The following is a 25,801-nucleotide window of genomic DNA, read 5'->3' as shown; positions in this document are numbered from 1 at the left end:
AAAAATGAAGAATTATGTAAGTAGTACATATCTGCTTTTCTAGCTGACGTGAATGGCCAGATGTATAGGAGAAACTTTGTCTACCTGTGTAGTCCTGGGACTGATGCTTCCAGGATTGAAGAAACCACAACACTAAAATAACAGCTGCAGTTCGATGCTGAGCAAGAGTTGTAATGAAGCTGCCTACTGCAGTTCTGCACTATTGTGGTGAACATATTACTATAAAACTAGGTTTTTTCTATTTTAAAAAGACAATCTACATTTCATTTGCCGTTTAGACATTTGTGGGTTTTTTTTTTTCAAATTATACAATACCTTCATTTTTTAAGTTATTTTGTTTAAAATCAAGTAAATTGTAATTTTGAGGTCAGATATTATTTTACTGGGCCTAAGGGAAATAAATTCCCAAGAGAGTTCTAAGATGTATAAATCTTAAAGAAGTTTTAAAAGATAAAACTGCTGGTGACACCAGTATAATTAAGGCTAGGTATGGTAATGTAATTATTTCTTGATCATTTTTTAAATTAAATATTATTGTACAGTATAGGATCCTCTGAAGTAGGTATTTTTACAAAGAATGAAGGGGAAACTTTTGTAGCTATTTTGCTTTTTAAAATAAATTAATAAGTACATTTTATTTAGCATTTATTTCTCAATACAGATGCTCTAGTCATTACATATAATAAAGTTTAGTACGTAAAAAAATTAATCTAGTAATGCAAAATTACCGTGGGTGCTTAAGTCATATGAAAAAGTCACAAAGCCACTATTCGAACATTCCTTATATTTCAGAAAATATCTTTAGTATTCCTTAGGATAAAACAATTCTATGAAGGTTGAGTTCTGCAGAAGAGATATAATGTACATCCTTAATCATAGCAATGAGGCATTTTTTGACATACGTTAAGTGCTGGAATATTCCATATTTTGTCTAAAACATAATTTGCACTTTCACAAATGGCTATTAAGTGCCTGGTACCATTTGTAATGAATGCAGTTCAAGTGATGTACAAAAATTACTGTTTTCACTCCTGAAACACGGAATTAAAAACTCTTCACTTTTCCCATTCGTTTCTTGGATTTCTGTCCATTGTAAAGACCTCTCAAAGCCACATGAATAAAACGAGGAAATCTTTATTTTATATTCTATGACAAGAAAACCACCTTATTTAAATCCTGTTTGTTATAACTATGGCTTCTTAACGTGCTCAATGTACTGCTCAACACTGAATACATCTGGACCTCACAAAATTCAAGCTAAATTAGAAACATAAATTTAAATTATAGTTGATTTGAAGTAATAAGTTTTATTGACTAGAAGGACACTGGACTTTATACTCAGTATTTAGAGAATGTTACTATTTTAAAAAGTCTAACTTTTTTCCAGTTACTTCCCTCCCCAATGTATACACTAAATAATACATTTAAAAACTCAGACATGACTTCTCCGTGATCTACAAATCATTCCAATATAACAAATCTTCACTCGAGGGCTACGGGAGCTCAGGCTGAGCCTCTGCAGGCCAGACACTGCGTTCAACGTTCACACTCTAGCTAGAAATAGGCAAGATTCGCTTTAGCTTTTCGGGAAAATTAGGCACACTTTTAGCCAACACTGGAATGAGATGTTCTTGTCCAAAAATCTAGTAAATTGAATAAACCTTATCTGAAAAAATGGCACTATGGTATGTAACTGTATTTATGGCTTTCTCTAATTTCTCACATAATTTTTATAATTATTGTATTATTCATAATAAAATTTTATTTTGGTAAAATGATGCATTTCCTACATAATCTATGGACATCACAATATAATTTATAATCTCAGTCACTGATAACAGTACTGCCACATCCTTGTCCAGAGTTGGAGTCACCTGACCTTTAGGTTTTAGATGCCTTCCATCTTACGTCATTGTCTATGTTTCATGAAGGAGGAGACTGAGGACCCCACGGAGGGGCTGGGATTCCTAGTCAGGCGTTTGCTTTCTGCGTCCTTTCAGTGTTTTTCTTTTTCTTTCTTTTTTTCCAAAGTCACTAAAATCTATGGTTACGTACGTGATCTTAGAGAAAACACAATATGCAAAACAGAAAAGTGATGCCAAGTATCTACTAAAACGGGATTCAAAGACACAGCCCTAGAAGCTCCCTTGGGGGCATCCCTGCCTATCTGTCCACCCATTCACTGAGCCCTAAGTATCTGAGAGCTCCTGCGGAATGCAACGCTGTGCAAGACCAGTAAGATCCCTCCCTCACACCACCTTCTAGCGGGGAAAACAAACTACACATAACAAATTAAATAAAATCATACATGCTATTAATATAAAACTGGCTACTATCATCACTGCCCAGTTAAAAAGTCTTGCAGCCCACTTTATGATACGGAAAAATCAAGGTCAAAGAGCTACTTAAACTCTTAATACCAAATAGACCTCTATAAAACACCAAACTGAGTTATTAGATGTATGCATACTTATATATATGTACATATTCTAAATATATAATGCATATATAAACAGCCATACTCAAAGATAAACTAGTTAAAATCATCTCAGGTACAATAGAAATCAAAATAATTACTTCTCTTCTAAACTCTGTCTAGCACATATTTTTCACGATGGGATAAATTTTTTCATTTCAAGTGCCAATATGCAAACAGTAATAAGCATTACTGTTTTAATTTCTTGTAGGGACTGAGGTTACATTAACTGTTATAGCTGCTGAGCTGAAATTATGTCAGGTCATTTTGTTTAGCTCAGTCCAAATTGGCTCTGAACTATAAACAACCATGGATATTTTTTTTTTTTTTTTTTTGTCCTTTTGACCCTGAAGCGGACTTGGAGTTTTATGCCAAATTGGTGGTTGATCAACAGAAATCTGTTTCTCAAAACAAAAACATCTGTAGGGCAGATTTTAAACATGTAAATAGACATCTACTCCACATGTAAGTAATGTGATTACCTCAATCCTGGATTCTAATTAAGCATGAATAATTCGGTGCCATTACTTAATAGAGTGGTTTAAAATAATCATCTTTCCTTAGAAACAGAACAAGCTTCATTTAAAAAGCTTTATCTTCACAGGGATCACTTAGCTCTATTACTAAATTAGAATAATTATTCTAGAATAATGGTGTTAGTAAAACCCAGGGATTAAGGCAGAGGGTCTGAAATTAGAGGGTTACAGAGTGAAGACTCACTAGCACACGTCAAGGTTGACGGAACAGGGTGCTCAGTGTCGCCAATGCGGGAACTCGTTGGATTTCCAGTTTCTGGGTGAAATGAGGTATTCGTGAATCAGAAAACGGCTGCTATGAACAATAAACTATCTCTTTCTCTGACTCAAAAAGCTCCCCGTCCTCTGGCAGAACATCTACGTACAATGACGGCTGATTTGCTGGCCGGCAAGCGAGGCAACAACTCACTCTTCAGTTTCTGACTTAACAACGTGCAAAACCGTCTCAAGAATTAATCGTGACATGGGAGCTTCTTTTATACACAATTAACTGAAATTAGGTAAAATGTCATACCATTTTGGGGCAGTAAGAAAATGTCTTTTCTGAATGGGAAGAAGGTGTCAATGTGTGAACAAGTCATAAATTTCCACCCACAAAGTCTCCTGGGAATGGGTATTTTTCTCAAGAGTTCTCAGGAATGTGCGTAACCAGGGTGAGTCAAAATTCAACCCTTGCTGAGTGCATATTGTGTGCACATATTACACTGGTGATGTCGGGAAAGGTGGGCAATGCGAGAAAAATACCGTATTGCAGGGTATGGGAGTTCACAGTCTACTGGGAGAGATAAATCCCAAAATAACTGATAGGAGGTAATAAAAACAGTGATACAAACGGGATGAGAAATCCATTATGAACACTATCACTATGAGGAATCAATTATAAAAAATTAATTTTGAAAAAGGAGATGACATTTAGAGGGAGTAGGAGAGTCAGGTGAAAGGAGGCTGGGGACGACACGGAGCACCCAGAGTACGGGGAGGGAAGAAGACGACTGGATTCTGGGTCATCTCCGCCACCTTGGAAGGTACCTCGTTCAGCAGGATCGACTCCTGGGGCTTTGCTAGAAGAAGAATTATTTCTTTTTCTTTAAATTCGCACATGCTATCAATCTTCTGAAATGCTCATCAAGAACCAGTCATTCTCATCCTTGTTCTCACACACTATGGAAATCAGTAAAATAAAAGTGTTAAAGACATTTAAAATAAAACTTCCCAAATTTTGCTATGTGATAGTTAGCATTTTAAGGGAAGAAACAATCGAAATTTGATGATGAGGATTTTTATTAAATTACAGTATATTACAGTTTGTGTCCTAAGAATAAACTTGTCATCTTTAGGTTCGTATGATATAAAAACCTACTTGGCCAGGCCACATTACTTCTTCAGTTTCTTCTGGGCGGCTTTCTTCTTGACCATCTGTAACCGCTTCATCGCGTTGAGCTGGGATTCCTGTGACGTGGGGCCTTTGAGGGAAGCGGAGGAAGAGCTGCTCGAGTCTGAAGTGGCTTTGCCAGCTGCACTTCCGCTAGGCCCCGACGTCCCGCTGTTTCCATTCCCGCTCAGCTGGCTGCTGCTCCCTGGAACTAAACTACTGGGACTGGGCAGACCGACTTTGCTGACGTTGTCACAGCTCACAGAGCGACTAAGGCCAGTTTTGCCCAGGGTTAGGGGTGGAAGTGGTTTCAGTGGCACAGTGGGACTGGTGCTGTTACCGGAACCTATTTTGGAACCTAGTCCACCTTTGGATGACGCTGCCAGACTAGTTAACCCCACGGGCTTCTGGTTCGCGGACGAGGTAGCAGGTTTCCCGGTACTGTTCTGTGCTGTTGAACTCAATTTCGCTGTCGAGGGGCCAGCAGAGGAAGTCTTGGCTGCAAAAGCTGCCCATCCAGTGAGGCCGCTGGTTACTGAAGAGGAAACACTGGTACTAGAAGAATTTCCTGAAATAACCGTGGAAGGCTAAAAGAAGAAAATTAAATATTACATTGCAGCCAAGTGTAATCAACGCCTAACTGATATCCTTGAATATATAACAAGTTTAATGGTTAGACTTTTCATCACCAAAGTAATGACTTGGGAAATTTAAGTCATACCATCAAATTAGGTTTTTATGAAGCTGATCTGAAAAACCACACAGAACAAAACTTAGCCATAGCTAGTAGGAATTACCATTTCCAAAACAGAAAGTCTGGATGCCATATTCTTGTCAAGAAAATATACAGAATTCATTTTGGGGAACTGCTTTTAGATTCAGCTACAAGCCTTATCAGAAAATCAGATTTAGTGCTTTAACTTATTTTTTTTACCCAAAAAGGTACCATCTAGCTCATTAAAACATCTAATTCTTTAGACTTTGCCCCAAATGACTAGTGGATCCTTTCAAAAATAGAATCCACTCTTAATGGGCAAAAATGCTTATGCGCAGGAAATTCAGGAGAAGATACCTGAGACGAAGAGATTCACTTAATAATTATTTACTGAGTGGCTGTGTGAGAGAAAGAAAACAGTTGTGTATAAATTCTGAACCCATTAAAAAAGATGTTCTCCCAAATTATGAGCATCAGCTACAGCGCTGCAAAATATATGTAGATGTATAAAGTTAACTACTTTGGAAGTACACAACTTTTATGATACACTAAAAAGGTTTCACGATTTTAGTTTCATAATTTGTCTATGCTTCTGAAGCTCACACAACAGATTCCTGTTTCTGAAAAAAGAATTTCATCAATTGCTTTGCTGGCTGCACAGTGACATTCTGGGTAGGACTGACTCACTCCCTGATATATTTTTTAAAGGTTTATTTATTTCTTACTATTTCAATGTAGAAAATAAATTTCTTTCTTTTTTTTTTTATATATATATTTTTAGCTGTCCATATAATTTCTTTCTATTTTTTAGTAGAGATGGGGTCTCGCTCTCGCTCAGGCTGGTCTCGAACTCCTGAGCTCAAACGATCCGCCCACCTCGGCCTCCCAGAGTGCTAGGATTACAGGCGTGAGCCACCGCGCCCGGCCGAAAATAAATTTCTTAAGTACTTTTAACAATAGATACTTTCTTGCCCATTATCCTATTGGAAAAGCCATTTGCTTTTTATGTGTGAATGGAAATGATTTTTTTCATAGTACAAACTTATTCACTTTTATCAAAAGACAACAAAACTTCTTAATCAAAACAAACATGACTGCCAAGGCCTTAATTTATTTGCCATAAAATGATTTCATGGTGGATTTCCTAAAAATATACTTTAGTCGTAATGGGTTAGTATAAAAATCTACCAAAAAGTGATTAAGTATACAATATAGCAACTCTAATTAGCTTCAATAAATTAGTTATTCTTACTTCTACTCCAATTTACCAAGTTACTATATGACAAATCAATAATGGATATCCCTTGGGTATCAATTCTTCCTTGGTAAAATAAAATAAAAAATGATCTACAAATACAATTATCAATCTTTCTCAGAGTACTTTATATTCATATTCTTTTTCATCACACCAAGGTTCTTGAGCTTGCCACTTATAATTGCTTAGATAAGGTATTATCTTTAGAATTTTCTCAAGTAAATATTTGAGAATTTGAGGCTAGTATTTTTTAGTACTACAGTTAAAATTGGAATGTATATCTCAGTAAATTTATACATATTACATACATGTAATTTACATGTATATAATATATAATTATATACATACATATAATTTTTGTTATAAAATTAAATTAGAAAATTCTTTTATTTCATATCAAAATGCCAGGATAATAATAATGTAAACTTCTTTCAAAGATGCAAATCTAGAAATGAGAAAGGTGATATTCTTACGAGAGAATATGGTCCCTTAGTATAACAGGTAGGTACCATGAAAGTTCATGATAATAAAGAAAAAACCCAAAAGGCAAGAACACTTCTTCAATAGCCAGTAAGTAGGAAGAAAAAAAGGATGAGGCCAATCAGCTTACACAGTATAGGGAGCAAAACTGTTGCTGCTGATGGCAAAGGTACTTAGAATTTAATCCAAATTCCTGTTTGGAGGTAAGTATCTAACCACATAAGAATGGTAAAGAATGTCATTTTGGAGTGATTACAGACTGTTTCTGTTCGTGATAAAAAGAAACACAGCGAACACAGCAAAGTTAGAGATTAAATAATAATACAAATGTTCCTTTTCTACCTAACAGTTATGCAGTCTTAATTTCTAACATATAGCCATTCAGTACATAAAGTTTCTCCTTAAATATTTTGTCAAGCAACTATTGTGTAGTCTACTAAATTAAGATATAATCTCAGACAAAAATGGAATGTACTATACCTTAACTTCTGTTCTTTTAAATGCTAGAAAAGTTGTCTCTTGTTTGAGTTTAGTTTCTGGTTTCTTCACCAATGGATCTTTGACAGCTGGAGCTACAGAGACAACTGTAGGGGCTGGTTTCTGTGGTGGTTTCTGAGTTTTTTGTGCCTGCAAAAACCAGTGGATTAAATTAGATTAAAAAATCTTAATTAAATGCACACAAAAAGGATAATCTATCAGAGCTCTCATCATTGAAGTGAAATGGGTCTCAACATTAAAAAATATTATGACAATGAATATATAGGCTCTTAGACAAATTATTTTCATCATCAACATATTAATAGTTTAACAGATTTCATTAATTTCTAAATAGTAAAGATAATAGTAAGCTTTAGAAATCATGCTGAATAGGGTTGGTTAAATACAATTTTAACAAGACAAACCAAACTGTTTTTTTAAAAAAGGAAAATCACAAACTATATGTAACTAGTTAGCTTTACTTATCACAAAGTACATTTATTTTTCATTTCGGTTGGTCAAAGACTTAGGAGTTTTCTTCTTAGGGTGGAAGTCCCTGAGTCACTAAGGGTAGGTTAAAACGTAGCTCAGATCATTTGTATGGTTTTAAATACAGAATGGGAAGGAAAAAAATGATTGATAAATGATGAACCTTTTTGAGGTTTCTCCACAATGCAGAACTAGGCACACTAAATCCTTAAGAGTCATAAATGCAAATTTCTATGTTCCAAAAGAAGGATTTATATCCATTGTTCCTTTATAAGCATTTTCAGTTTTATTTTGACCAATAATTGATTTTTTTCCTTTATTTTATAACTAAGTGCTTTACTAAACTGTCTTATAAACTCTAATCGTTTTTTAGTGTTTTCTAGGTAGATACTCGTAACTATGCAGATGGTAAAGTTCAGTGCTTAAGAGCTCAGTTTCTGGAGTCAAAAAGAGCTAGGATTAAAACCCAGCTCAACTACTTTCCTGGCCATGTTACTTCAGGCAAAATAAGTAAATCTCTAAAGGCCTCATTCTCTCCGTCTGTGAAATGATGACAGTACCATCTATTTCGAAGGTAGGTCATGAGGATGAATGATGATTATATAAGAGGTGAGCACAATGTCTGGCCCATGTTGAGTACTGGAAAAAACAGTGACTGTTGTCTCATAATTATTCACAAAGGATAATCAAACGGAATCCAGAAGAGCCCACCCACCCTGGATGGGGAAAGCTGCCCCCAGCCAGCCATTCCAGTCTTGGACAACCCTCATGAGTCCGCAGAATGCTATACCAGGGAATTTATTAATAACTTGTTCCCATTTTTGGAAGCCTGAATTTGGCCTGTTTTATCCTTGTTTAGACATTCTTGCAATAATCTTTTTTTTTTTTTAATTTTTATTCCCTCTCAGAAGGAACTTTTCGTGTAATCTTCTTGTGCTATTTTTTTTTTTTTGCTGTACTATGTAATTTTGACCCCTAAATCTTAATTCATGTCACTTTTTACATTATACACTTTTCACATCAAAGTACATTTACCTGCAAGCATCCCTCACAAAGCAGCATTCAGATTAAGAATATTAGAGATGCTGGAAGACTCCCTGTGGTAACGCATCTCTTGCGAGCAGGAAAGGAGGGGCGTTCTATTCCCTACTGCAAACGCAGCTCTCACAGTGACTCAGAGACACACGGCTCCAGAACCACGGCCTTCAATCTCACACTGCCCTCTACCCACACCTTCCATTCCAGGGCTAGACTCTGAAGACCAACCTAGCCTGTATATTTTAGCAGATGAACACTGATTATGAAGCCCAGAAAGGGCCTCTGCCTAGGAGATGATCTTTGGATCTCTTCTGCCTCCCTATTTACCCAGCTCCTTAGAAACTGAGTAAGAAATGCCCAGAACCCTTTGTCCTTTGCTGGTGATACCAGTTCAGGGAACTAGGGTATAGCCACTGACTCGGTGCTGTTCAGCAAAGGCGCTACGGTTTTTCTCTGGGTAATTGCTTCACACATTGCAGAATGTGTAGAACTCCCCACTCGGGCCCCAACTGCCGTACGGCATTGATCAAAACACCCACATATTTCTAAATCCCGCTGAGCACGAGTGTGTTACTGCCTCAGATTGAGAGCCAGGGAAGTAAGTTACACAGGTTTCTTACTTGGGTGGGGGCAAACCCATCATTGGGTTGAGAGAAAATCATGGAACTAAAGAATGACGCTGGAACCTGTAATACACTATCACAACCTTCTAACAAGGTCTTCTTGTAATAACGTATGTGTAGAACCTGCCCCAGGTGGAGAAATTAGTGCAAAGAGAAAGAGGATATTAGATGCTAATTATAGCATCTTTGAGATACCTTGGAGCAATAACCAATGAACATATGAGAACCTTACTCAAAGCAATTCTAGTTAGAATGACTGGACTTAGAATCCTACTGTTCCAAATGCCTCTCTCGCATTAAATGTTATGTTTACTGGATCTCGATCTTCAGGCTGACTTTAGACCGTTTCTTCTGGTATTTCCCCACATCTGTTCTTTGTGTAGCCTCGTCACGCCCTAATATTAGCCGTGGCTCCCCATTCAGTACCTCGACTCTTGGACACACACACTGCAGTGACTGCTGATTGCTGGTACTAATCTATTAATACATTTCCTCTACTTTACTCATCTTACAATGAGAACAAGAGAATGCAGAATGTGCCCAGCCCTGTGCTCTGCTTTGGTGCTATGCCAATGAATAAGACACGGTTTTATTGATAAATGCATTAGACATTTAATTTGCATAGCAAATAAATAAACAGTATCCCAGATGAAGAGAAGAAGCTGAGGAGCAAAACATCCAGGAACACGAAAGTTTGCCCACATATTCAGGGAGTGACATGCTTTGCCTGGCACGGCCAGAGAGTGTGTGTATATGGTGAAACAGCGAGGGAGGAGGCCGCAGGGCAGACCCGGGTGGACAGGGAGTCCATACGTGCACACTAAGGACCATAACCTCATTATACAAGTAACTGAGAGCCACAGGGCATATTTAGGCAGATAGAGTCAGATAAACATTTTAGAAGAATAATTTTAATTATCTGACTGTAGTGAGTCAAGTGGATTGAAGGGAAGCAAAGAGATTTCTTAAGGGGCTATTGCAATAGACAAGTAATGACGGATTTGTAGAACAGGGTAATAAAAGAGAAAGGAATAGATCTGAGAGATATGTAAGAGGCAGAATTAGCAAATCTGGGAAACAAAGGGGTAGGGAATTAAGAGAGGCATCAAAGACAATGTTTTCTAGCTCAAGCAAATGTGGAAAAAAACTGAGTAGAGAACAATTTTAATTTTAAAGATGTTGAACTTAAAGTACCTGCAGGATAGCTAGTCAGCTAGTCAGCTGCAGAAAGAGGGTTAGAACCATAAACACAGATTTGGTATAAACTAAGTCACAAAAAATGAGGGAGAAAAAACCTGGGGAGACTAGTGCTTAGGTATTAAGGGAGTTACAGTGAAATAATAATATTTGAAAAAACTCTGAAGACATACTATAGAAAGATTACTGCCACAACTTGTTTCTTTTGGCAATTATCAATTCTTAGTGGCTTCTTATCAATGCTCTGGAATGTATTATACTGCTCATTTGTAATAATTTTGGTCAAAATCATAGAGAGCTAGTTTAAATAATAAACTAAATAAAAATCAAACTAAGCAGAAAAAATTATAACTTGTCACAACAATTTCCTGTTGCAAATAAAATTAAAATTTGACCCCTTTTCATTTCCTATTTCTGATTTAACTGATTAAATAGCAAACTAGATATCTTGAATTTTTACTTTTAACGAAGTACTGCTGAACTTAAAAAGATGTATTTGGTCAGACAAATTTAGTTTGTGTAGAAATTCATTTAAGACATGAGAACTCTTTCTATTAAGAGTCACTAATCCAAGGCAAGGGACGAGAGATGGGAAGGAGAGGGGAGAACAGGTCAATGAAGTAGACAGCAGCTCCTTGATTTGTTTAAAAGGAAAATTATGCAATTCACTTATCATTTATTTCCTTTATAAATGAATAAAAGTTAGAAAAACTATCCAATAACAAATGAAAACACGATTCAGTATGGTATTAAGGGCGGTTATGTAAGTGAACAGTGAAAAGAGAAAAGTACGTGAGGAGAATGAGATAAATGGTCGGAGACAATCGTAAGGACAAACTGAGGAACAGAGAAATGCAGACGGAAACACAGGCCCAAGATCCTGCTCCTGCACACACGCGTTTGGTGGTTTGAGCTCACCCAGGAAGTTTCTGTATTTCCTTCGCAGACTATCACTTAGGAAGTTTCTCTATTTCCTTATCAGACTCAACAGAGACTGGGGCTTTGCATCTAACCCTCTCCCACAGTATTTCATACTATCTTTAATGTGTTTATAAATACACTGACATACCAGTAAGGAATATTCATAATTTGTAGGTCACCAATTCTGCTTGTTTATCTATATTAGAATAACCTAAAAGCTGAACACAGAAAAATGCATACACCATGGTCTGGTCTTTAGGCACAGACACACCAATCTGCGTTTACTATGCATTACTGTACATACAAACATTTACATAATCAGCTTAGTTATTTTTTTTCATTATCTGAAATGTCCAAATGTTTTTTTTGAAAGCACATACCAACAAAAAAGTGACACAGACTGTTCAAAATAAAGGAAAACATGATTCCTACCATTCTCTTCATTTGTCTGGTACAGCGGGCACAATACCACACCAGGCGAGGGTCATTCACTTCCTTGTCTGTCACCTGGGGCTTGTGGCAATCTTGGTGGTAGAGGTTATGGCACTCCTGACATTCAACTAATTGATTACCAGATGCCACAGTCATTTGCCTGAGAAAATATACCATTAAATATTATACTTTCTCGAATGTAACAATTCAGTCATTTCAGAATTGTTCTAGTAAAGTTTGGTATATTAAAAGGGAAAAAAAGTTCCAGAAAACCAAAGAGCAAAAAAACCAAATCCATGGAATTGGCACTTCATTCCTTTTAAAGCTTATGCTCAACCATTAATAAGTATATAAGGTGCCTTAATTAAATTTGGCTATTTTCTCCTTGTCATTTCTCACTGTAATTTTTTTCTTTCTCTCAGAAGTTAGACTTTGACTAGTCCTACAACAGTTTCATAACATTTTCTTTGTATCTCTATTAAATTCCTTTAAATTAGTTAGCTACATGTTGTTCTACCTCCTTCATTAATAACTTTCACAGTAGATAAAGGTTGGAATAAACAAATATATGTGAAAACAATGAATCTCTAATAAATGATCCTATTCAGAAGCACCTTAAGTCATTCCCTATCGTGTTCACAAATGGTTACAGTTATTTATTCACTCCCAATGCACCAGAATTGAACATTTTTATGATGAAAATAGCAACAAAGATGGCAATCTTTTTGTGCTAAGCAATGAAAGCCATTAGCAATGAAAAATTTAGCTCCTGGCATTAAGAAGTTCATGTTATTTAGTAGTATTATTAAGTATCTAGTTATTATCTAAGTATTATTAACTATCTAGTTATTTCTGATTTTTAAAATGTATCTTCTACTAGGCAAAGTTATCTACGTTTTAATTATTCCTCCATGTTTGAAGACACCAATCAGAATAACCTCCAAGAACCATTTCTTTCATTTTCATTATCCTTAGGAAAAGACTTAATAGTGTTTTAGGAAATTAACAGTTTATTTTTATAAATTTCATCAACAATTCAGAAAAAAAAAAAAAGCAACACAGACTTTTTAAAAAGAAAAATGGAATTAATTGAGCCTACCGACCAGACTCTTCCTTATTGAAGAGTAATACAATAATCACTTTCCCTCTAGAACCCAAAAATGCAGAAAATGTTACCATAACAGATTAAAGAAGCCACAGTCAAAAAGATATTCACCAATTTTCAGGATGCTAAATTGCTACATTGGCAGTTCATAAGGCATAATCTACTTATCTCCTCCTCTCTCCCAAATAAAAAAAACAAAATAGAAAACACCCAACAATTGCTCTGATTTTTGGCAGGTGGGAGTGGGAGGGAGTTGTTTGCTGTTTGCAAAGAAACAACAGGATCTGCGGCAAGGTACAGCTTACCTACAAACAACACAGGCCAATCCCATCTCCATGGCAAAATCGTCAGCACTGGTCTCTTCAAAACTGGAAAGGTCAGCCATGGCTAAATCCTTGCTGGTCTGGACGGTAATGGGAGAGGATCGCGTCTCTGGTTTCTCCAATCTGGGTTTCTTTGGAATGTCAACTCCTTCAGTGATGTCTGATTTCATCTATAAAAAGCACACACCAGATATAATGAAAGTAACATGGTAGAATAAACTTTAAATCACTGAGAGGTGAATAAGGACAGTATGTGATGATCAATTCCATTTTATAGATACTTTCATATAGTTAGGGACAGATGTGCACATTAGTGTAGAATTGTAACTAATTTATAATCAGCACATTAAAAGAAACCAGCAAGATAGAAATAAATAAATCAGAAGAGTATAACATACACTGGTATTTTCCTTTGTACTCTTCTCTCAAACAATTTTGCAAGTTCAATGGATTTACTTATAGTGCCTTTCTTCCCCCCAATAAGATGCTTTGAATTGAGAAAACATTCTTACTAATAAGGCTATATTTTATTTTGAATGTTTTTAATTATAAACTACTAATATTTAACATATATTGAAAGAAATAATGAGCTATCTATCTCCTAGTCATCCAGACTTCACACATGGCCATATTTGCTTCGAAGCTAATTCTGGCTCCTTTCTTTAAAATATAATCACTATACCTGTTGGCTTGGCAAAAATTAGAAAGTCTGATAAGACATGGAGAACTTAGAATTTTGAAATTTTGTTGATGAGAACATAAATTTAGTATATCCACTTTTGGCAATTTGCCAATGCCTAGTAACACTGAAGATGTTGTATTGTATCACATGGACTTACGGCTACACATCCTATAGAAACCACCAACACGTTTGCAGAGAGATAGATACAAAAGAGGTCAATCCCACTTCATTGTAATGGAAAAAAAAAGAGAAATAACCTAATTGCTCATTAGTAGGGAAACAGATAAATGGGTTTATTTACAGAATGAATATTATATGGTAGCTAAAAGAAAGAACCAGCTCTAGAGACATGGACATAAATGACAAAAGCACATTGTCATTCATACCTAACGGGTACAGGGCACAGTATATGGATGATGGACACACTTAAAACTTTGACTCAAATTGTACAAAAGCAATTCATGTAACCAAAACGTCTGTACCCCCATAATATTCTCAAAAACAAAAACAAAAAAAAAAACCCCACATTGTAGCGTGGAGAAAAAGTTACCAAAGAATACATATATACAGTATATCATTTATGTATATTTAAAACTCGAAAAAATAATATAGTTTATGAATAGTTACTATTTAGTAAAAGTATGAAAACATACATACCATGCCCCACCATGAGGGCAAGAGTTACTGAAGATATATTTTAATGTATTTTTTACTAATTTCTAAAATCTTAATTACTATTTGTGAAAATCATTCAAAACACAATCCAAGAATTATCAGCGGCCCTGTTGAGGTGCATGCCATTCTACAACAGAGCTCATGTTTAGTCATTTATTAATACATCTTTCTTTCCTCTCTATCTTTTCAACAACTGTTCCATCTAGACTCTCTGAGGTACGGATAAAGTTTATACTCAAAAAATTACGATACCCCCTAAGGTTCAAATATTTGTTGACAATGACTTCAGTAAATAGTTAAAAAAAAGTAACCATTTAACGTTAATCAAAAAATTTCTAAATTTTACTCATTTTTCAAAAAGTCAACATTTATAACTAGCAAAATATATTTACTGAGTGGTTACTACATGCCTATACTCATTACTATAAAAGAAGCAGGCATAAAACACTGTTTCTTTCTGCCTGTGGAACAACTGGTTTACTCTTTCTTTCTTTGGAACAGATTAAAAAAAAAATCTTACTTTATCAGCAGGTCTCTTGTCAGCTTCCTTCTTTACTTTTTCAGTTGTGAGGACCTTGCCATTATTATTGCCAGAAGGAAGATTGGATGATGTTTTGGGTTCTTGCTTAATGGAGACAGTTTTTGTGCTTGGAATTTTGGGTGGTTCCACATCCTAAAAAGTGAAATCAGAAAGTACCAGTAATTAAAACTTCAGACTATCTAATACATCATAAAAAACATATTATAAATCTAAACAATTTTCACTTAAAAATTAGGATATTATGTTATAACCAATGTAACACTCTTTTCTTAAACAAATTTATTAAGATATAAATGATATACAAACTGTAAAGTGTAAAATTTGATAAGTTTTGACATATGTATACACCAGTGACACCATCACTACAATCAATATAATGAACATCTCCATCATCCCCTCAGATTTCCTTGGGGCTGTTTGTCATCACACTCTTACAGGTATATATCCTAGAGAAACTACATCCCCCATCCTCAAACAACCAGTGGTCTTTCTGTAACAATAGATTAGTCACAAATTTCCTAGAAATGTATATAAACGTAATTATATAGTACCCTTTTTTGTCTGGCTTCTTTTAATCAGTATATTCATTTTGAGACTCATCCACATTGTTGAGTGTATCAGTAGTTTATTCCTTCTTATTGAGGAATAATATTCCATTGTATAGATATACCATAATTTGTTTATACATTTACCTACTGATGGGCCATTTCGGTTGTCTGAAGTTTGGGGATATTACAAATAAAGCTGTTACAAACATTCATGTACAAGTCATTGTATGGACATATATTTTCATATCTCTAGAGTAATGTCTCCAAGTAAAATGCCTAGGTCAGATGGTAAGCATGTGCTTAATTTTTTAAGAAATTGCCAAACTGCGTTCCAAAGTGGCTGCACCATTTTATATTTCCACCAGGAAGCTATGAGAGTTCCAATTCCTTCGCATCCTTACTAATACTTGGTATGGCTGGTCTTTTTAATCTTAGACATTCTAATAAGTACATGGTAGTATCTCATTGTGGATTTAATTTACATTTCCCTAGTGGCTAAGGATGTTGAACATTTTTTCTAGAGCTCATTTGCCAAACATATGTCTTCTTTGGCGAACTATTTAACAAAATTTTTTGCCCATTTTCAAAAATGGGGTTGTTTTATTATTGGGTTTAAAGAGTTTCTCATAGATTCTGGGCACAGAGCCTTTATTAGATAAATGATTTGAAAATATTTTCTCTCCATCTGTGGCTTGTCTTTTCATTCTGTTTTAAACTTTGAATCCTTAGTCTTATGCCACAGCTTTGCTAATACAGGTATTTGTTATTTATTTTTACTAGTAGTATATAAAGTTTATGTATACAGTAGCTCCTTGGAACCTCTCCCTCCCCAAAAAGGAGGGCATTTCCTCATCATTCTAAATAAAACTAAAATAGGCGACTGCAGCCTATTTTTCTGTGATAATCCGTAAACGTACAGAAATGGAAGTGGTTATGACACGTATCAACTTCAGAACAGTGGTTACCTCTGAGGACGAAGAGAAGGGGAAGGGATGAGGAATGGGGCTTCAGCCCTATCAAGCAGGGCTTGACTTATTATGATAATTGTTTAGACTGTGGTTTAGCAAACTGAGGCCTATAATTATAGCTTTTTAGTTATATTGTAACACAGCTATATACGCATTCATTTACGTACAATGTGTGGCTGCTTTTATGTTATCATGGCACAATTAAATAGTTGTAACAGAGACCATCTGGTTCATAAAACCTAAAATATTTACTACTTGCTACTTGAGAGGCTGAGGCAGGAAGATCACTTGAGCTCAGGAGTTTGAGGCCAGCTTAGGCAACATAGCAAGACCCCCGTTTCTAAAAAAAATGATTTACTATTTAGTTCTTTACAGAAAGTTTGTTGATCACTGGTGTAGGCTTAGTAAAGTGATGGAGCAAATGTTAATAATAATGCAGATTAAACTGAAAAGTGTATCATGTGTGCAATAAAAAAACTGAGTATAATCTTGCAATATTTGCGACAAGTATCTAATTCAGCTAAGAAGTTGTTCTTTCCGGGCTTTTTATTCATGCAGGTACCTTTTGAGATGGACGGTAACTCGAATCAATGCCCCGAGCCAAAGATTCATCAAGCAGGGCTTTCAGCTTTTCAGCAGAATCTTTACTCTTTGAATGTAAGAAACCTAGCGCTTTCAAAAAAATGGGATCAAGTTCCAAGTTCACAGAGGCAGCCATGGCAAACACCTGAAGGAAAGAAAGAGGCAGAAGTAATTTAGAGACAATGTGCAATTATCTATGTCAAAGTTTTATCCATTTTGTTCTTTGTTTATAATAGATTACACTGCACACATGATACAATATTTAAAATGTCCAAAAGGTTATTACAGATAAAAGTAAATTTCCTTCTTATCCTGACTGGCATTATCTAATTCTTTTCTGCAGACACAACCAGCATGATCAGTTTCCTGTGTATCTATGTCCACGGCAAAGTTTCAAATCCAGATAAGCGTCTCCCTGCTGCAGGGCCCCTTCTCACCCGTTTTCAAAGATACACTTTGTAATTTCAGTACACAGACCCTGCTGTGGTTAGGTCAGGTTCACTCTGCATCAGAATTTCTTCTCTCAAACCTTCCTTCCATAACAAAAAGCGGAGATTCACTATGCATGTGTTTGTATGTGTCACAGGAGGGCAATGGTTAAAGGTGCATTAAGTGATGTGCTGTAGAGGTTGCTTCTGCCTCAACTATCTTTTTTTTTTTTTTTAATTTTGCCTCCTTAGTCCTCTGCCCCAATCTTGAAACATACCGATAATCTTATTAGATCCCATTTAGATTGTGGTATCTTATGCATTCACCTATTTTTAAAAAGCAAGGTCTCTGAGGGATGATACCATAGCTGCTTAAAAAATAATATACATATATACGTATACATAAATATATATATACACACACACATAATCTATCTCCCACAGAACCTATGATGATGCTCTGTGTCCTACAGAGCTTACAGAACAGCCAAGGTGGATAAAGATATACGTTGACTTATGAAATTCCATAGCATTAAAACGTTTTGTTTTCAGCTATCATCAATGCTATCATGTGGTTCTGCTTCTGGTTGTCACTTTTTCAAACACTTCTCCAGGCAAAGAATTATTAAAATAAATATGTATTCTTTGTGTTCAATCCTTTGATCAATATGTTAATACCACAGCTTGAGACCCTCCTCTGTCCTTGAGGTTAATACTAGAATCCTGCAACACACTTGCGCTGCCACAGGGCAGTCCCTGTCAGCAATTCCACAGTCGTCTCCCATTCTCAGGGGTTCCCAACGCCACCAAAACCTGCTGTCGGTTGGATCTAGGCAGCTGAAAGCACAGCCTGAAACTGGATTGTTTGTTCCCTCCACCTACTTCCCTCCTCACCCCTTTCCAGGTCTGAAAGGAAACACACACACCCTCCTAGGCTGTTTTTTTTAAGTTCCCAAGAAGGTATCAGTTATCCATTTGATAACCTCAAAATTACTGTCAAATTCTGTGCTGTACTAAAATATCACCTGAATCACCCAGGAAAAGGAGTCCAAAGGCCAACACTAGAATGAAAAGGTAACCCCATTGCAAACTGTTGTATTAGTAAGAATGTAAACAAACTGAGAAGCAGCCTGTCACCTCTTAATCTTGTATTATTACATATATCACCTCTACATAATGACAGGTACAGAGAGGTCATTTTTAAATTTACTCACAGGACTGGCCACCACGTATGTTCTGAGGAAAAAATATCTCCTCAATAAAATTTCCACGATTAAAAGGCTAAACCTGCCACTCTTCCGGAATGCACAAGGGGAAGACAGCCTAATCTTTCTATTGATCTAATTTTACATAGCTAAAGGGCCATAGTAGTTTACTGATCCTGTTTTGTTGGGTGCTGATAAAAGGGTTGATACCTAGAAGAATCCTTGTAATGTATTAGAAAAACCATTACTTGAAATTTCCGTGCTGAAAAATGGAAGCAAAGGATTCATTGTTATGTATTTCTGTAGTCCCAGGTAAAAGGTTTCCGTCACAGATGAGGTGTCAGAGTCAGCACACGCCTACAAAAGTCACCAACACCAACATTCCAGTTGGAACCCTGGAGTCAGTTCTTTTTATGCGATCCTGCAATTATCAAACTCAACAGGCTTTGTGCCCTTGCCCTAAATTACTAACACATCCCACGACTAGCCCGGTGCTCCCTGCAGTGCAATACGAGAGAAAAAATATTAAAATTTCTATTTAATTTTATTATTTAAAAACGCTCCTTGCATACAGGGGTATAACAGAGTCGGCATATAATTGATGACTAAACACATATATACGAGAGTATGCTCAGTTCTTTCACACAAGGAATAAATAAGAAAAGTGTTCGGGCCACTGCCAGACTATCTAGCAACTTCTAGTTTCCACTTTCCCTCTTACACACCACGGCTGCTTTAAGGTACAAACAAGCTGCCCCTTGCAAATCCCTCCAGCACCCTCGTTCAGCTCGGCCCTCCTCCGTCTCCACACTAACTTCCTTGGTAGCTGCCAATCATCTTCTATCCCCTGCTCATTATCAACACTTTCCCCGTATGTTCCACTTTTTCCTGGAGCACTTCCTTGCTTTTACTCAATGCTCCTCCCCAAAGACATCTCCTCCCTTACTTCTCTAAAATCGTGTTCCTTTCATTTGTTTCCACTCAACGAGCAGAGGTCTAAGGAGACCTTACTTTACATTGTTGCTTTCAGAAAAATATTCCAAGACCATCCTAGGTCAACATCCCCCCTTGAAATCCACACCTGCATCTTCACCGTTACTGATATATACAACACCTGCACCAAGCTCACCTTCCTCTTCTCCCCCTGCCACCATCTTTAACAACTTTAGCATTTACACTGACGATCTTTTCCAACTTTCTATATTCATTTCACTTAGATCTTCAACCTCAAGGAGCTTCAGCTTGAGCCAGCAAAATCTGAAACTTGCCACAACTATTCTTTTTGACTACAATCTTCCATCACTCATTCCCCCCCCAAAAAACCCAAACATTGAAACAGGAAAAGCAAAGCAAAGCAAAACAAAAATCACGACTTGGGACTTGTACAATATTCCTATCTGCAATACTCTCTTCCTAATCTTTCACCTGGCCTAAATTCATGAATCCCACCAGAACGTAAACTCCTTAACGGCAGGGGTTCATTTTGTTCGCTGTTATTTCCCCAGTATGCGGAACTAACCGGTGCTCAAAAATATTTATTGAATGCATGAACTAAAGTTTTTGCAAAAATGCCACTTTTAGGGCTTCTACGACCTCTCCAACTTAAATTGGGTATTCATGCATAAATATAAACACACGCTTTCCCCTAGATCCGTTTTCCATACTACTTGCCAATCTCTAAAGAAGTCCCAAGTTGACCGTCCGCACGTGCACGAGTGACGGAAGCTCAATCTGTTCAATGCTGGCGTTGCTATTTCCTAACAGCTCTAGAAAATCTGACGTTCATGCTTTTGCAAGCTCTTGCAACCCCTTTCGATAGACATTCTCTTAAAGATGCCGTCCCCTGTTATTGCTCTACTCCGTCCTTGGTTCTGGATTACATTGATACCTTAGGGACACCTCAGGCAGGAGGAAAGACCCCAAAGTGGGCGAGTAGCGGAAAAGCGACAGCATGTGGAAAAGGAACGTCGATCCTCCGGTCAGAGCAAAACGCACCGGAGGCCCAGCGGGGGAGAAGGTGCTCGACGAGGAAGCCAGAAGATGACGGAAGGAAAGAGCGAGCTGCACAGAGAAGTCGCCAGAACCACCCCCCCGCCCCGACGAAGGTTCGAGACGAGGCCCCGGGTCCGCGGCACCTCGGGGAGAAGCACAGCCCGCCCCGGGAGGGAGCAGGCAGCGGCCAGGCTGAGGCTCGCCACCGCCCGCAAATTCTGAGGCTTCCCCTCGAGAAGCGAAGAAATCGAGTCCCCACGAAGCTACTCTCGCCCCTCGCGGGGGTCTCGAGCCTCCCAGAGGCGGCCGGGAGCGGGGTCTCTCGTCACAACTCACCGCTCCGCCCCGCCGCTCCGCGCGTTCCTGCCGGCCCCTTCCGAACCCGTCCCCGCCCCGGCCGGCTCCCAGGGCGGGAAAACAAAGGTTCCGGCTGCAGGGCCGAGGGGGAAGGGTTTGGCAGTGCCACAGCAGGAAGTGACGTAGCATCTCTCTTCCGGTCCGCCGGATTATGAATGAGGACCGGCGCGGCTGCTTTCCGGATGTGGTGCCTTGTTTTGTTTTTTTTTTTTTTTTTTTGCTTCCCCGGTTTCTTTGAAAGCGTGTAGTCCGCGGGCAGCGGCTCCCAGAAGCGGCCTTGGCGTTGCGGCTCCGGCTGGGCAGGAAGGCGCCAGGCGGCCGGGGTCGCCGACGCGCTCACGCACCCTCCCTGCCTGGCCGCGCCTCTGCGACCAGGTAAAGAGGGCGCTCGGGCCGCCAACGCGGCAGCCTCCGCGGCCTTCCGGGGACCGCTGTTGGCGTCCAGGTCGACGGGGCTGAGGATGCGGGGGACGGGCGGGAGCGACGGGGGCGTGGAGCCGCCGGTCTCCGTCCAGCCCCGGGGCCGCCGCAGCCTTCTTTGCATCGCGAGTCCGGCAGGTGCGGGCTCGGCGCCCTGGGCCGCTGCTCCGTTGTGCGCGTCTCCCGGTTTGTCCCCGAGCCGGTCTCTGCTGCAGCGGGAATGGAGCTGCTTTCAGTCGTAGGGGTTTGTGGGGCCTTTGGCTCTTAAGCACGATTCCAAGACCCCTTGGGTCACACACTAAGCTTGTTTTCTCTTCGGCCCTTAATTCTCTTTTCCAGTCCTTCCTGATTAGAGAAGCCAGGTGTCTGCGAGCGCCGCTTAACAGGTGCTCGGGAGGACCCGCTTCCTCGTGACCTGTTCGCGTATATTCCGTTCTCACAGCTGCTGTCTCTCCTCGGGTTTTAACTTCTATCCAGAGTTGTTTTGAGTTGCCTGAGAGTTGCTTTGGCTTCAGAAACGTCTGATGATACACGTGCTTCCCCTCCCACCTCTCTACCTGGTTTTGGGGACTAGGTGACTTGTTATTTTTCCCCTTTATTCTTGATGCCAGGATCCCATTCCTTGTTGCAAATTCTTGACTATCAAGAAAAGGCCAGCATTTAGTAATATATTTTGTGTTAAGTTGATGAAGAATGTAGTGTGCTACTATTTTTTTTTTCTAAGCCTATCTGTAGAAACAATGTTTACAGGAGAAAATGCAAAAGCTAGCAAGAACCAGTGATGTGAGCAATTTAAACAAGTAAACACGGTCACTTAAATACTATGAAAATAAACTGTTATAACACAACAACTGAGTGATTTGCTGTCATATTTCATAAATCAGACATTAATCTATGTGGGTTTTTTTTTTTTTTAACTACCTGCTGAGGCGCGCACGCTTCTGAGAGGTTTGCCTTAAGCATATTCATCACTTGAAATTGTGTTTAGGTTATACCTGACTTCATGTTCTAAGGCCTAACTTCAAAAATAAGACTGAAAAAGTCAAAGAGATTTGAGAATCGTTTTTTCTGTAGTCCTGGGCCCATCAAGTTTTGTTTTCGTTTTTTTAAACCTGTTTTACTCTGTAGCTTTTGTATCCTCACCTATGGTTTGAAATAAGAAATACTGAGTCACCAATTGTCCTAACAGCAACAATTTAGCAGGCCTTGAAACTAAATTCTGGGGACAGCCAACTAACCCATCTTCTACAGTATTGCAGTTCCCTGGTATATGTTGTTTTTATCCGCAAGTATTGAAAGTATCCTACTGAATTCTGTTCCGATTAGTCCTTGGGAGGCAGGGATTTCAACCATTTAGATCATAACAAGCACAGATATTGTTTGCTGTGAGGATTCAGTAGTTTTATTTCAGGGTTGCTGATGTTTTATGTTTCTAACGTGTTAGCCTTTTGTGCTGTTGGATCCCTGTTAATTATGAGGTTAGGTTTAGCTGCAAGCATTATGACTCCATGGCAACCAGTGATTCCCTGATTCTCCAGAGAAAAGATTACACCCTTTCTCCATGGCTAAGGTTACGGTAAGCTTTTTTACTTTAAAACATTTTTTTTTTCTAATTCTAGCCCAGATAAGAAAACACCTAATTTTAATTATAGGCTTTTGTCCTCTAGGACTTAACTATATCCCATAGTACATCATGTAATGAGCTCTGAAAAAGCTCAGGTTTTTTTTGTTATCTTTGACCTTTAATATTTAAGGTAATTAGCTACTATTTATCTCTGTAGGAGTAAGGTTTTTTGGTTTTTTTGTTTTTTTTTAAATCTACATTATTGTAATAAAATGGGCTGGGATTTACAACCAAATAATGTTGTTTTGTGAAAAGTATAAAACACAAGCTAAGCTGTAATGTTCAAAATGTTGAACATTTAATGTAGGAAGGAATTTAAGCAGATTTAAATTTTAAGAGTTCTGTAATTTTCCCATACTTGCAGACTGTGCTGAACTACTTATTCTGCACAGTATAATCGGTTAATATGCATGTGGACTAAGGGTTTCCCTTTTATATTGTGCCATTTCATGACTCTCCGTCTTTCAGCCTCAGTAACAAACAAGGTTTTGCACTATTTGGGGGGAAGGGGGAGAACTTTTCAATTTAACATGAATCCCTTACCTTTTGTGGGAAGAAGTTTGGCAGTACAAACATAATTTGGGTTTTGCACATCAAAGTTTGTATGTTTTAATAGTGTCAATGGATAAGGAATTTGAAGATAACTTATAGAGGAATAATAGTAGCGAGTATTTATTTAGGGGCTAACCATGGGACAGGAATTATTCTAACAGCGTAATGTAGGTAAGTACTGTTATTGTGGCCATTTTATAAATGAGGAACCAAGGTGCGTAAAAATTCTTTATAGCTGCTAAGAATCAGAACCAGGATTTGTACCTGGTCAGTCTGGCTTAAGAGTCTGGGCTCTAATCCATCACTTTATAATTCTTATTGTATAAATATTCTACTTGCAGGCTAAGTATATAGAATCTAGTTAAGATTCCAAGTTCTTTTGCCTGAATATCAATATACATACTTGCTTAGAATAACATAATTTCTGATGGTTTACACTTTGGTAAAATTGCTGCTGCAATAAAATTATAATACTTCAATTTATGAAATTCTAAGTTTATAAAATTGTACTATTTATATTAGAAAAATACCTGTTTCTTCAAATAAGATCCCTTTGTAGGCCAGGCGAGGTGGCTCACGCCTGTAATCCTAGCACTCTGGGAGGCTGAGGCGGGAGGATCACTCGAGGTCAGGAGTTCGAGACCAGCCTGAGCAAGAGCGAGACCCCGTGTCTACTAAAAATAGAAAGAAATTATCTGGCCAACTAAAAATATATAGAAAAAATTAGCTGGGCATGATGCATGCCTGTAGTCCCAGCTACTCAGGAGGCTGAGGCAGGAGGATGCTTGAGCCCAGGAGTTTGAGGTTGCAGTGAGCTATGATGATGCCTCTGCACACCAGCCTGGGCAACAAAGATCCTGTCTACAAAAAATTAAATAAAAAATAAATAAAAGAAGTAATGCACAAGTTCTGTGTGCTCAGCATGTAGTAGGTAGACAATAAAATATATGTAATATTTAAAATTCTTTGTTTATTCACCTAACATTTATTGAGCTATGGAATTCTTGGCACAGAGAGAGCTTATTTGGGGAAAAAAAAATCACTGGTTCATAATTTGCTGCAGTTATTCACTCTTTGGTCTTTAATATATATTATTTAATATATAATTTATCTATTATGTGATACTATACATAATGCCATAGATCTGGACTTGAATTTTGAGCACACATCTTTTACCCCCCCCTTTTTTTTAGCCAGATTGTGAAGTATCCTTATTTTTAATATGTTTACCGTTTCTCTCTCTCCACGCACACACGGGCACACACACACACACAGTGAAGTAGTAAAATGGTTTTAGGTAAGAAAACACTTATAAAAATTCATTTCCCAGGCCGGGCGCGGTGGCTCATGCCTGTAATCCTAGCACTCTGGGAGGCCAAGGCGGGTGGATCGCTCAAGGTCAGGAGTTCAAGACCAGCTTGAGCAAGAGCGAGACCCCGTCTCTACTAAAAATAGAAAGAAATTATATGGACAACTAAAATATATATATAGAAAAAATTAGCCGGGCATGGTGGCGCGTGCCTGTAGTCCCAGCTATTTGGGAGGCTGAGGCAGTAGGATCACTTGAGCCCAGGAGTTTGAGGTTGCTGTGAGCTAGGCTGACGCCATGGCACTCACTCTAGCCCGGGCAACAAAGTGAGACTCTGTCTCAAAAAAAAAAAAAAAAATTCATTTCCCTTTTCATATGTGAAATGTCTTAATTTATCAAACCTAATTTATATTTATTAGAATGAGAATGCAAAAAAGGCCTAAATGCCTAAATATTAAACCTGTCACTAATTCTGGCAG

General features: G+C 38.0%; 2 protein-coding genes across 6 annotated transcripts in view; one reads left to right on the top strand and one right to left on the bottom strand.

Annotated features, from left to right (window-relative positions):
- INTS12 (integrator complex subunit 12) overlaps positions 1-21,441 on the bottom strand; it is a 31,025-nt gene extending 9,584 nt beyond the window's left edge. Inside the window, exons 1-8 of one of the 5 annotated variants that reach the window (XM_069459060.1) lie at positions 21,397-21,441; positions 20,162-20,166; positions 17,416-17,580; positions 15,317-15,469; positions 13,422-13,609; positions 12,012-12,171; positions 7,315-7,461; positions 4,276-4,971 (exon numbers count right to left, since the gene is read on the bottom strand). In XM_069459060.1, the coding sequence (XP_069315161.1) occupies positions 4,387-4,971; positions 7,315-7,461; positions 12,012-12,171; positions 13,422-13,609; positions 15,317-15,469; positions 17,416-17,571 (1,389 nt within the window). In that variant the 5' untranslated portion in view covers positions 17,572-17,580; positions 20,162-20,166; positions 21,397-21,441 and the 3' untranslated portion in view covers positions 4,276-4,386. Of the gene's footprint in view, positions 1-4,275; positions 4,972-7,314; positions 7,462-12,011; positions 12,172-13,421; positions 13,610-15,316; positions 15,470-17,415; positions 17,581-20,161; positions 20,167-20,956; positions 21,165-21,396 lie in introns of those variants that run through there. The other 4 variants (XM_069459064.1, XM_069459061.1, XM_069459059.1 and 1 more) reach the window with 4 other exon arrangements.
- A 197-nt stretch (positions 21,442-21,638) lies between these two features.
- Positions 21,639-25,801, top strand: part of GSTCD (glutathione S-transferase C-terminal domain containing) — a 72,036-nt gene continuing 67,873 nt past the window's right edge. The window contains exon 1 of the mRNA XM_069459092.1: positions 21,639-21,792. The gene's annotated coding sequence lies outside the window, so the exon portion shown is untranslated. The remainder of the gene's footprint in view (positions 21,793-25,801) is intronic.

This window comes from Eulemur rufifrons, chromosome 26, assembly GCF_041146395.1.
Source record: "Eulemur rufifrons isolate Redbay chromosome 26, OSU_ERuf_1, whole genome shotgun sequence".
Lineage (NCBI taxonomy): Eukaryota > Metazoa > Chordata > Mammalia > Primates > Lemuridae > Eulemur > Eulemur rufifrons.
The sequence above is the reverse complement of the archived record's forward strand: the minus strand, read 5'-3'. Positions and strand labels throughout refer to the sequence as shown.